General features: G+C 45.6%; 1 protein-coding gene across 27 annotated transcripts in view; it reads left to right on the top strand.

The window, feature by feature from the left end:
* Mtss1 (MTSS I-BAR domain containing 1) overlaps positions 1–13,394 on the top strand; it is a 139,200-nt gene that overhangs the window by 25,247 nt on the left and 100,559 nt on the right. For all 27 annotated transcript variants that reach the window (XM_087558046.1, XM_087558041.1, XM_087558045.1 and 24 more), the window contains 1 exon segment: positions 2,059–2,132. In XM_087558046.1, the coding sequence (XP_087414172.1) occupies positions 2,059–2,132 (74 nt within the window).

Genomic DNA, 13,394 nt, shown 5'->3' with positions numbered 1-13,394 from the left:
AGTAGACATCAGACCCTGGATATATACCTTCTCCAGTTATCGAGTCCTTGGCTGTCTCCTCGATTTCTGAGCTCATTGGGCCATGTCTGGGTCTTCTTCTGAAGGCTTCACCGGCCTCCTGTCATGGGGCTACCCTGGCCTCCTAGCCATTTGTCATCCACTGGGCTCATCTCACATAGGTTAGCGTCCCTCCTGTAGGAGGTCTCCCCCTGAACTAAAGCATTTAAGTTTCCCCTTCCTTTTCTTGTCCAGCCTCTGATTGTTTGAGGGGCTGTCAGCGTGGGCTTGGAGAAAAGTTGTTCTCCTTGCCTTTAGCTGGTGAGAATGGTGGAGCCTGAAGTACTGAGCTCACTGCCTGTCTTGAACGCAGAAAGTAAAAGTCAAGGTAGACTTCTCAGCACCTGTCCCCACCATGTCCCCAATCTAGGTCTTCTGAGATCAGGGGCCATTTCTTTGTCAGTTTATCAAACTGAGAGTTTAATTTTGAGTCTTGGAGAAAGGCTGCAGTTACCACTGCAGAAGCGGCACGTCTATCTGTCTTGGAGTGTTTAAGCTGAATTATCCTGTTAGCTCTTGGTGGTTCCTTTTTTTCTGTGTGCTCAAAGAAAGGGCCAAGATGACCTTTGTGCTGTCAGAAACTGCAGTGTGACAGTCATTTAAAAGCTCTTAATTCCTCAAAATTGACCATCGTCCTAGTTTGCAGTAGAAGTCTACTCCAGTGACTGTAACGGACAAGGCTTTGTCTGCCGCTGGCTCATAAAATATGGTTGATTGGCATTGAGTTGAATGAGAATAAATAAATCAAGCCAGCTTGTCAGATATTAATCGTAAGTCAGAGTGAGCTATTTATAAGTCTCAGGATGTCTGATAAAGATAACTTTTTCAATGTTTGCATTTGATGTCAGCACTTTAAAAATGTTTCAAATGTATGCTCATGTATGTGTGTGAAGGGGGAGGGGGACGATTGTTTAAAATTGAACAGAATATATTCTTGATCTGCTAGAAACTCTCAGACCTGATTTTGAAATTTGGCTTAAAGGACCATATTCAGAGCCTCCTAGAAACCTTTCGTTGCACAGACACTGTCGCTGTGTTTGAGACAGACCATTTCCTTTTCTATATTCTGAATTCTGTTCTCAAGTCCTTCTCTTGTTGTGACTTTGCCTTCTTGGGAGGAAGACTCAGTAGAGACTGGCGTCATGTAATAAACACTTGAAGACTGCATCAGGCTTCGAGTTCATTTTGAAGTCCCCGAGTGATAGGCGACTTCTGTTGGTTTGTCACAGAGCAGCCTGGGTGGGACTCTGGTCATTTCTCAGTTCACAGTGTCCTAAGTCACCGAGTGACCAGTGCATCCAGCTGGTTGTGCTTATGGGAATGAGTAAGAATTAAGGAAGATTCCCAAGGCAGGAACTGAGCTTTAATTCTCCCCTCGGTTGCTTTTAGGACTTCAGAAGATGCAGTTGAAAGAGCATCCCGGGGCCGGACAAAACAAAACAAATGAAACCAAACCCCAGTATTTTAGTCTGGTATAGTTGAGGATTTAGGGAGCAAAGCTGTGCCTAGCTAGTGTTGCAGTGGGTCAATCTGGGCCTTGAGTCATAGTGGCAGGGCATCAGTCACTCTTGTATGAACCAGTGACCTCTAAAATGTCTTTCGACTTGTGGTCTCGGTTTTCCTTTTCTTTTCCTTTCTTTTTCTTTCTTTTCTTTTCTTTTTCTTTTTCTTTTTGGCAGTAAAATGTTGAACTTTCTGCTCTCCAAGATTTGGTTCCCTGCCAATTCACGTACACATAAATTACTTCCCTATTCTAAGGCTGATGTTACCTGTACCGTCTACACTTTAATAATATTTTCTTCTTTAGGGTAGAAATTTTGCTCAGTAATTCCGCAGTCGGGCCATCTTTGCGGTTGAGTGCGAGGGAGAAAACACTGTCTACCCCTAGACTGCTTCCCTGGAGGCTTCTGCTCCCGGTGTAGCAGAGGTTTTAGCCTAAGAGGTGCAACGATTTTGCCAGTGAGACATTCCTCACGCTTTTGTTATCTGTTTGCATTTCAGGACAACAGTAGTAGCAGCAGCTGCCTTCTTGGACGCCTTTCAGAAAGTGGCTGACATGGCCACCAACACACGTGGTGAGCAGATGGGAGGCTGCCTTCCAGCGCTAACTGGATCCAGCACGTGGGCTCTCCCCCTGGGTGGCTTCCCGAGAAGATGCGGCTCGAGTTATCAGAGCCTGGCTGACTCATAGTTTTCATATATTTTTAACTCTGTGGGGTTGTGCATGTTAGAAGTTGTAACCAGTTCCCCAGATAGTGAAGTGTGCGTGGAGACTAGACAAGAAAGGGGAGGAGCCACTGTTCCTCCTAGGCGGCCTGCTGTGGGTGTGACTGGAGTGACGGGCCTGGTATAGAGCCTCGAGCTGCACCTTGGTCCTGCTGTGACCCCTCCAGCACAGGTTGCTTTATGCTCCCCCATGGTACCTCCTGGGATGGGAAGTCCTGGAGACAATTACATGGCTGCTGTCCTTGTCAAACAAGGAATCCTTTTATGATAGGAGCATCGTCCTGTGGGCCGTAACCATCTCTCTGTCCCTAGTCTTTGGATGCAGACCCTGTGAACAAGAGATCGATACAGTCCTGATGGTACCACACAAGACAAAGCGTCCAGAGCCTAATTCATGTTTAGAATATGTTTGGGAAAGCAGTGACCAGAAGGTGAAATCTTTTGAAAAGATTTCATGGCTCAGAGTCCCAGGAATATCTGTGACGTGTGAGAGGCGCCAAGGGAAAGGGGATACTTGGAGGCCTACCTTCCTCTCATTCCCACACAGCCTCTCTCTGCCTGTTCCTTGGCTGGTCATTCTGGGCTCCCTCGTTGCATGGATAGCTATGAACCTGCTCTCACTGACACTGGGAACTTTGGGCATTTAGGGCAAGGCTGAGTCTTGGTCCCAGTCCCTCCGGTGGTCCACTGAGACCCACTGTGGGCACTTAATTAAATATTCATAGGTTGAAACTCCTTTTATTGCAGGACTGTCACGGGACCACAAGAATCAATATGTTTCCCCCTTGTCCCCAAAAGGCACACAGTTTGAGTAGGGAGACTGAGATGTGTAAATAAGGAGTGCCTATGGTAAGAAATAGTATGTGTGGTAAGGTAATAGCTGAAGCACGCGGTACCAAGGGACTGTCGGAGAATGAGCTATTACCCAGCGTAGGGAATCCGGGAGATTTTCTCAGGGGAGGTACCATTTCTCCTCCTTTCTGAGATGCCAACAGCATTGCAAAAGGTTCCCACGGAAACATGACAGTGACGTCAGCATCAAGTTTCCTTCATCTGGTTTGTCTGTGTGGTGAAGGTCCTAACCCGTATAATTTGGAAATGTCTTTAAAATGACTTAACTTAGATCTAACCTGTTGTAGGAATTGGGGAAACTTTGATTCTACAGAACCTAACGTGCAAACCAATGTTTAGTGATGTGAAAAAGAAAATATCCATCCACGATGTATTTCCTTCTCCCCTCAGCTGTGTCTGGAACTGTCAGCCATGCATACCTTATTTCCCTTGTGCAAGTGTGTGTGGAGGTCAGAAGACAGCTTGCAGGAGTTGTCCTCTGTTTCTAGAGCTCAAACTCAGGCCTCCATCTTTGGCAGCAGGCGTTATATTACCTGCTGAGCCGCCATCTTTTTTTTTTCTCCTTTGAGACAGTCTTAAGTAGCCAAGACTGCCTTGAGTCCATTATGTAGCTGAGGATAACCTTGAACTCCTGATCCTCCTGGGTGCTGGGATTACAGGTGTGAGCCACCAGGCCCAGTGTGGGATTGCATTCCCAAGGCTCAAGAATTCAGAGTATGTTTTTAGATTTTACTGTTAAATTGCTGGGTGGATCATAAAGGAGCAACGGGAAAGGTGACCCTGATTGTCTGTGATTTCCTGTGGTAAGAACCTGAGTTTTTGAAGAGGCAGCTCCCAGGGTACTTCTTGGGGTGGGGTGGGAGTGGGGGATTGGAGGGCCTGGAAATTCTCATGCTTCCAGGGGAGGAAAAAAATGGCATTGTTGGAAAAGAAGCAGGAAGAGGCTCTCTGGAGGTAATGAGTTAGAGCCAGGCTTGGGGCGAGGGGGCGGGGCAATGTCACTGTGAACAGACTCCTGTGTGACACATCTTTAAGCCACTTGGTTTCAGGTCGTTCAGCAGCACAGTTTGTTTAGGATCCAAAGCATGGCTGCTTTCTTTCACTGGATGTGGGAGCCCCTATGCCTTACAGAATATACGGCTGACAGGAACTGTTTCCATGGTGATATGAGAAGCTTGGAAGTACTTCTTAAGCCAATGATTTAATTTCTTAGAAAAAAGAAGAAAATGGGAAACTTATGGAATGTTCTCTTTACAAAAAAAAAAAAAAAGTTTAGTGTCCTTTGTAAACATTTTTGTCACTCCCTCCCCAGGAGGAAAATGTTAGCTTCACATCAGTATGTATGCAGTTCTTTCTCAGATGGCCACTCCTAGGAAACATTAAAGCCACTTGGGCTTCTGCTCCACACTGTGGCACCAATTCCTTGCCAGCACTGTAGATCCAATCTCTATGTCTAGTAGACTCGATCTTGCATAGAGCGAGTTCTAACTATTATTCTGTGGCTGGATTTGTGTCTCCCCCAGGTATTTGCTGTTACAGGCTATGCAGCAGATGCATCTATGAATATCGTGTGTGTGTGTGTGTGTGTGTGTGTGTGTGTGTGTGTGTGTGTGTGTGTCTGTGCCAGCATGTGAGGGTCAGAGGTCAATGTCAGGTGTCTTCCTCTGACACTGAGCCTGTATCTTATCATTTCATCCTGTCTGGGTTTCTGTCTCATAACCTCCACCTGTCTTTGCCTGTGTCCCCGCTCCCCATTACAGGTTCCTGACATTATACTCTGGCTTCTATGTGTTTGCTGGGGATCCAAACTCAAGTCTTCATGGTTGAGCAGCATGGAGTGCTGGCTCTCCAGATGAGTGACCTGTCTTAGTGGTTTATTCCTCACCGGAAAGGATGAGTCTGTAGAAGGCTGTGGGCTTCACAGTGGTACACAGCTGTGTACTCTTAGCCTCTCTCCACTGGCCTTTCTTGCTGCTCTCCCCAGCCCCTGGTAACCACCATTCTATGTTCAATTTCCTCCCTCCCTCCCTCCCTCCCTCCCTCCCTCCCTCCCTCCCTCCCTCCCTGTAACCACCATTCTATGTTCAATTCTTCCCTCCCTTCCTCCCTCCCTTCCTCCCTCCCTCCCTTCCTCCCTCCCTCCCTTCCTTCCTCCCTCCCTTTCTTCCTTCCTTCCTTCCTTCCTTCCTTCCTTCCTTCCTTCCTTCCTTCCTGTAACCACCATTCTATGTCAATTCTTCCCTCCCTCCGTCCCTCCCTCCCTCCTTTCTTCCTTTTGATTTATTTATATATATGTCTTATATATATAAGACACTGTAGCTGTCTTCAGACACATCAGAAAAGAGCATCAGATCCCATTACAGATGGTTGTGAGCCACCATGGGTTGCTGGGAATTGAACTCAGAACCTCTGGAAGAGCAGTCAGTGCTCTTCGCCACTGAGCCACGTCTCCAGCTGTGTGTTCAGTCCAGTTGAATATCTGTACCATATCTTCCCCCGCCCCCCTTTGGTTGACGGTGTCCCTTTCTTGGCCATCGAGAACAGTACTGCTATAAACGGCTGCAGATGTGTCTTCCACGTGCAATTTCCTTCCCTTTAAATATTACTCAGGGGGCCTTGCTGGATCATATGTTAGCTCTATTTTTAATATTTGAGGAACCTCTGTGGTCCTCCAAATGACTGTGCTAATTTATGCTCCTACATAAACAGGGAAGAGTTCCTCTGCCTACATCTCTGTCAGCACTTGCTTTTCTCTTTTCTCTTTTCTTTTTCCTTTTTCTTTTTTTGTCTTTTTGAGAAGGGGTTTCCTTGCCTGTCTTGGTACTCTCAGCTGTAGTCCAGGCTGGCCTTGAATTTAGAGATGCTCCTGCCTCTGCTTCCCAGTGCTGGTATTAAAGTTGTGTGCCACCACCGCATGGCAGTCCTTTGTATTCTCTGCAGTGGCTATTCCATAGAGCTGGGCGGTGCCATCCCCTTGTCATGGTTTACATTTCTATGGAGCCTCTCCCTGCGTCTCATATCTCTACTGCACCAGTATCCAGAATGTCAAGATAATGCTAACTGGGTTTGGTTTCTGGCTCCAGAATATTCATATTTTTGTGTTCTCAAAGGAAAGAGCTCTGAAAGATTTTTGTCATTCATGAGATCTTTAGCATGAGTTATCAGCAAAGTTTATTTATGAAAATCTTCTACAAGTAGTTCCTATGAGGATCAAATCAATCTTCTCATAGTATACTTATTCTTTATACAGTGTTGAAATCTGGACTCTATTTTGATCCTGTTTTTCTAAATAAAAGCATATAACTTGACTGTGCTCATGTATATATTGATTATGTATTTTATATATATATATGTACATATATATACACACTATACAATGTGTATAATGAAATGATGGAATTTGAGTTTATTGGCAATAGGCACAGCTCTATATGTTTAGTTTACACTCTGGAATTAATATCTCATTTATGTAAGATACAGAAGCATGCTCTCTTTCTCTGGATTCACTGGCCACAAAAGATTAGTTGATAGGTGTTAACTGTCTTAGATTTTGTGGCTGTCTCTGGAGTTGAAAGCTTTGAGTTGGTGAGTATGCATTTTTCTGGGTCAGTTAAAAACCAAGGAAAGAAAAGAACAGGGAATGAATACAAGGTTTCTCAGTATGCTGCAGCGGGCAGCCATGTGTGCTAGGGAGTGTCCGCACACCTGTGAGTGCCCGATCTGGGTGCCTACTGTGTCCAGCCTCTAGTACTGGTCCTCACAACATTGTTTGCTTAGGTCAGCAAGGGCCTTTGAAGAGCACAGTGCTGTGTGACTTTTTTTCCCCATGTTTTTGTGTTTTACTGTAATTACATTTACATCTTTGAAAACCCATCCTGGGCGTGTGCCAAGCCCATTCACAAGAGCTCAAGGTTTTCAGAAGGAAAGAAATGGGTTCCAGGCAGACTAGATCACATCTAAAAGTGAGCATGGCTTTCATATGGAAAACCTTTACTACGTCCTGCGGGCTGGACTCTGCTTTGAGTGGTTTACATGTAGAGTTGTCTCTTCTTTGTTATTGGGGATCCTTCCCAAGACCCACATCAGATGCCTGGTATGTATGCTTTCTCATATACATACATGCATGCATGCATGCATACTGCTTTCTTACATACATACATTCATACATATATGCATACATACATACATACATATTGCTTTCTCACATACATTCATACATACATGCTGCTTTCTCACATACATACATGTATGCATACATAAATATATACATACATGTATACATACGATAAGGTTTATTGTGTAAATTGGGCACAATGACATTAACAACATCTAATAATGAGAACAGTTATAATGATACTACAATAAAAGCTATTTGAAACTTAGGAATTCTTTATTTCTAGAATTTTCCATTTCATGTGTTTGGATCGTGGTTGGCTGGGTAGTGAGTAGAGCTGGGTAAGAGGACCCAGGGTCTTTTTGTTCTTACAACACCCTGTGATGAAAATTTCAAGGGGTAGAGTCAAAGCAGGTCATGTGTAGAAACTGAGGCAGGTCATTGGCCAGTGAATGGGAGCTCCTCCCCCCTAACCAGTAAGTTAGGGTTCCTTACATAAGGAACTCTGATCTTAGCGTGTGCTTATAATTGGTTTTAAAGTGACTTCATCCCAAAGGCATTAAAAATCCCAATCCATGCAAAAACCCTGGTTGGGAGCTGGGATGTCTGGGTTGGACTTTGGCTGTTCTAGCTGTGTAGCCCCAAGTTTTAATTTCCTCACTGCAAAAAGAACTGGGGTGTGTGTGTATGGGGGGTCCCAAGAAAAGACTAACATCCCTTCCTTCATTATCCATGGTTTTAAACACTGCGTAAGTCTTGTTAAATCGGCTACGTATGAAGTTGGGTGGGGTAAATTTCCTTTTCTAATTTGTCCTTGTAGCTTCTGCTTTTATTCCAGAGAGAACAGAATCGAGGAGGCAGAGTTAATCAGACAAAAATGGAGGGTGGGAGCAAGAAACTGGGTTCCAGAGATGGGCATTTAGGCTGCATTGAGTTGTGGGAATCCCCCTGCAGTTAGAGTTGTGAGTGGTGGGACAGGTAGAGCTGGGACCAAGTGCCTGTCAGGGGTGTGCTTTCATCAGTGAGCCTAGGCCTCCGAGGCAGGTGAGGAGAATCTCTGAGGCTTAGATTCGCTCAAGCAAGCTTGCTCCTTTAGAAATCGTCTGTGATGTCGGTGGACGATGCACACCTTTGGGATGTGTTGTTTGTTAAATGCCACTGTCTGCACTTTCTGGGCATGAACCGTCATCCCTGAAGATGTTTGTGTTCAGGTGCAGTCTTCTTTTTCTTTTTCTTTTTCTTTTTTTTTTTTTCTTTTTCTTTTTTTTTTTTTCCCCGGAGCTGGGGACCGAACCCAGGGCCTTGCGCTTCCTAGGTAAGCGCTCTACCACTGAGCTAAATCCCCAGCCCTCAGGTGCAGTCTTGAGGGCTGTGGTGACAGTCCGGTGGGACTCTGGAGTCTGTCTAAAAGCTTCCTAGGAGACTTTGCTTCCTGGTGAGGTTCATTTCTTCTGTCCCTTGGGGCCTCTTGCCACCTTCCCATAACCCACCTGTCGAGTGGCGTCTCCACCCACAGAGAAGCTCCCGAGAGCCTCAGGACATTTGGTTCCTCTGCTTGTGCATTCACATACTCTTCCAGCCTTCTCCCGGCCTCTGTATGAGCTGAGGATCTTCCCTGAGCTGTGTGAGTCCCATGACCTCCGAATCCTTCATCTCTCATGCGGGACTGCTTAGGGCCTCCAGGGCACAGGCTGCTGTTGGAGCCTTGCTGTCACCATTATCCCCACACTGTGGAAGCTCCAGCTGATGACCTGTGTTCTCCTTTATGGGGAGCCCTGAGTCCCAATATCATATACGAGCTTCTGACATTGTTGAACAAGTGAGTGACTATGGCTCCCCGCTCAGGGGCCTTGGTAGATTCTGGAGAGAATGCTGGAGTCCTCTGGGCATGGGGGCCTGCTGGGTTGGACATCTGGACAGAGTGCACTTGAGAGTTCAGAATTTGAATGTTGGTGACCCCTCTCTGAGAGTTCCAGTGTGTCTTCATATTTCACCGTAGCCGGAAGTCCCCTGCCCCCATGAGGAGGTCATGGTACAGGGAAGGTGGCCACCTGCACTTGGCTGGGTGGGGGAAGGGAAGGAATCTTCCCTGGCTGGGCAGATGGTGCTAGGAAATTTCCGAGCTCCAGCCGGGCTGCTCTTGTTTGCCCCAGAGTTTTACTTTAACCAGATTGTTTGAGATGTTAGTAGCCTTTAACTTCTGGATGACCTGAGTGTTCCACTCTAGAACTTTCTTGTTTGCAATTAGAGCCATATGACTACCGTGTACAAAGTACTTTAGCCTCAAACTGGAAAATAATAATAAAAAAAGAGTTAGTTAAAAAATAAAAAGGTCCTTCTTGCAAGCTCAGTGCTGAATATTTTTAAAAAAAGATCTTGAAATACTGCTTTAAAGGAACGTGTTTGCACTCATTCATAAAGCACAGAAGGCTTCACACTGCCTTCGGACAACCCGGAGCCAAGCCCGTGGCCACTGTGGGAAGCGCTTTGGTGTTTTAGACCACATCTTCTGTGGTTATTTCCAGGCAAGGGAAGAACTCTGGAGCATTTGAGAAACAGGTTCCATGCTAATTTCTCCTTAGGAGGCAAATTGAGCCAGCCAGTCAGCAAACTCACGGTCAGCATGTTCTCCTTGCAGTCTTCATGCGTCTGTTTCTGGCACATCACGGGTTAGCGCTGAAGTCTCTAATGGGAGGGGTGAAGAGGGTGTGTGTGTGTGTGTGTGTAAGAACACTAGATTGAAGATGCGTTGGAAAACACTGTTGAATTTGGTTTTGCTGTTTTCAACTTGACCACTCAGTTATGGTTCACATGAGGTATGTGGGTGTGAGGCAGAAGAACAAAGCTATAAAAAAATAAGAATTTTCATGCAATATTTCGTGAAAGAGGAAACTAGCTGGCAAACTCAAAACAATTTTGTTTTATTTTTTTCTCTCTTATTCGTTTTGTTTGTTTGTTTGCCTTTGCTTTAAATCGAAGTCCATTGTGCTAGGACTTGGTGGTCACCACAGTAGCAGACATAAAGACACTGGTTGCTTGGTCTAGGTAGGCTCAACTGGCAGGAGAATTTCTTTGATGGTAGAAATGTGTCCGTGCGTGTGTGTGTGTGTGTGTGTGTGTGTGTGTGTGTGTGTGTGTGTAAGAGATAGAGAAAAAATGTTCAGTACAGTAGTTACTGACTTCGTGTAGACAGGATGTCTAAAGAACTATGTTTGTGTTTCTTTCTTTCTTTCTTTTTATTTTTTTTGTCTTTTATTTTCAAGACAGGGTTTCTGGAACTCACTCTGTAGACTAGGCTGGCCTCTAACACAGAGATCCTCCCGTCTCTCTTCCCAAGTGCTGGGATTAAAGGCATGTGCCACCATTGCCTGGCTTTATCCTCTTTTAAAGGATGTCCATTCTTGTGTTGAGGGACACACGTTTTATTTTGTTAAAATACTGGCTGAGCATCCGTTCCTGCCTTTTGAATCTGAAATCCAAAATGCTTGCGCAAACCTTTTTGAGTAAGTAATGATACCACAGTGGGAAATTCTACACTACAAAAATCAGTTTCATGTTCAGGATGATTAAAAATAACATGAAGCTACCCTGAGACCATGTACAGATCAGGTGTATATGAAACAAACGAATAGTATGTGTAGAATTGTCTCTAATAGGGTCTGTCTCTAAGCTTGGGGAAGAAAAAAATCAGCCACCCCTAATACTTCTGGCTCCAAGCATTCCTTTCAGTCCCTGTAGCTGGGGACAGACAGACAGAGTGATGCTTAGGGAAAGCAGTGGCCCAGACCGCTTGTAGATGCAATAAGGAAGGCGGCCTCTGAGCAGGTGAGCCGTGACCTGCTGTGCATTCCAAGTACGGGAAGAGGATTTGCATACCCTGATGGGCGTGGCCTCTGAGACGACCGATCCAGAGTAAGCAAGCTGGCCATGTGCATCCCTGATACCGAGTTCTGTAAAAATGCCCTGCGGCCCTCCTTTGGTAACTGGATGAGAAGCAGGCACACCATTATATCTGATGATGTATGTATTGGCCATTCCTAACTACCGTTGAGTCACGGGAACATGGAGAGTGACTTCAGTGTCTGTCATACCAAATAAATAGCCCTTGGTCGATTGGACTTTCTAGCGCTAATCCTTTTAAAGTGTTGGTTGTCAGATGAAGAAAGAACTGAGGGTTCAGACTTACACTTAAGATTCCTGTCTAAAATACGGAACTCAAGCCTTTTCCAGGGTGGCCAGCTTCCGTTCCTAGCCAGTCTTCCCTGTGCTGACAGCTTGTGCTCAACACGACTTGGGAGGCTTCATGAACCTTTGCCTGACCCTCACTTTATGCATGTGTGTATATGTACACACATGTGCATGTTTATATACGTGCACCTACCTATGTTTTATAGTAAGTATGGCTGTGGTCTCAATTTACATAAGGTGTGAGTAAAGAGTGCCTCTGTGTAAAATATGTGCAAAAAATCTTGTCCAGGTTGTTGCTATTTATAATAAGAGCTAAAACCCGTGGCCATTAATAAGTAAACAGATTCAAGATAAATCCCGCAGCTCCTAAGCCTTCCTGTCCAAACCATTTAGAGAGAGCAGAGACTGCAGAGTCTGCCATGGCTCCAGGCTCCGAATCATCCTTACAGGCGCATTCTCCTACTGCACTCCTGGATTGGAGGATTCCCCATGTTTCCCGGAGCCATTTTGGCTCGTCAGCATTAAGTCATGTGCCTTTGGCTTAGGACCCACGACTGCTAAAACCAGGCCTGTGGATGGGAAGCTATCTTCTTCTTTTTTCTGTTCTTTACGTTCTGTGAAGTGGTGTCGAATTTGGACAATAGGAGATGATGCTTGACTTTGACCTTATAAATCCTCACTATGACATTATACATAAAGACTAGAACGATCGGAGCTACTTTATTAATGCTTTTGTTTATATATAAGTATACTGAAATGAATCTTACAATTTTTGCGCAGCCGTTTGTGGTTGCTGCGTTCGGAGGTGGTTACATTAATTACGCATTCGATTATTCTGGAAGGCAAGTGCGTATGTTCTGGAAAGCCGTGAACAGCACACTCGCGGCAGTCAGGTGGCAGCCCCTTTACCCTCCCCTCTGCAGCACTGGTCTTGTTCCACCTGTGGCCCTTTATTGTTGATCCTGGGGTGGGAAGTACCAGTTGCCAGAGACACAGTGTTCGTGGTGGTTAACCAATTTGTGTCTGGTTGGTGTTTGCTTTGAACCGTGTGCCCCTGAGATATCTCCTGAGAGAGTAGCGGTCTGTTACTCTGCGTGTCACCTGAGACCTCACCACCAAAGCACGTGACGAGGGCAACCGGGTTTTTGTCTGGTCCTCTTGTGGGCAGCAGCAGTACTGACAGTGGTGAGAAGCAGCATTCGCCCTCACTCCGTCCAGTGCTGTCTCCCGTCTCCCTGGGTGTGTTCATTCAGGTGACCTGTTAGGATGTGTGCCACACTCTCCGACTTTGGTCATTGCAGCCTTGGTGAGCTAAGGACATCAGTCTCTGCTGCAGTGGAGAGGAAGGAGGAAAATCTGCATTTGGAAAGGATGTGTGTATCTTTCTGGGTGACCGACCCGAGCTGTGCAGAGCGGTTATCCGTCTTAGGCAGTATGAAGTAGTTTAGTCAACTGGTGACCTCTTCCCGCTTATAGGGCCCTGAGCTGCTAGGAGCTTGACTCTAAATGGAGACCATTGCCTTGCCTTCTGCCCCACCCTTTCCGTTCCAGTTCACTAACTAGCTTTTCCTCTGAACCACCCCACTCAAAAGCCTTTGTAGCTACTGTTGGTGAAACATTGGTTAATGCTCGTGGGAGAAGATGCTGCTGTAGATCATACAGATGAGGCGAGGTATTTTCTGTGAGGTAGAGCTTTCTTGGAAAAGTCATTAGTCACGGAGGCATTAGCTTGATTTGGTCTGAACCCTGCCCATCTCAGATTAAAAATAACAATTTGGGAGGTAAACTCGACCTTGAAGAGACTTGATGTTGTGCCACCATGTTTTCTCCCATAATGCATAGCTTCCTCATCTTACCCTCCAAAGTTCCAGCTCAAAGAAACATGTCAGTGTGGCAACCACTTATGATGTCATAGTCACTAAACACTTGCAAGCTGGTTTACTGCAGGAGAAAATGG

This window comes from Rattus norvegicus, chromosome 7 (assembly GCF_021556685.1).
Source record: "Rattus norvegicus strain SHRSP/BbbUtx chromosome 7, alternate assembly SHRSP_T2T, whole genome shotgun sequence".
NCBI classification, from domain to species: domain Eukaryota; kingdom Metazoa; phylum Chordata; class Mammalia; order Rodentia; family Muridae; genus Rattus; species Rattus norvegicus.
Note: the sequence above shows the minus strand (reverse complement) of the source record. Positions and strands in the feature narration are given on the sequence as shown.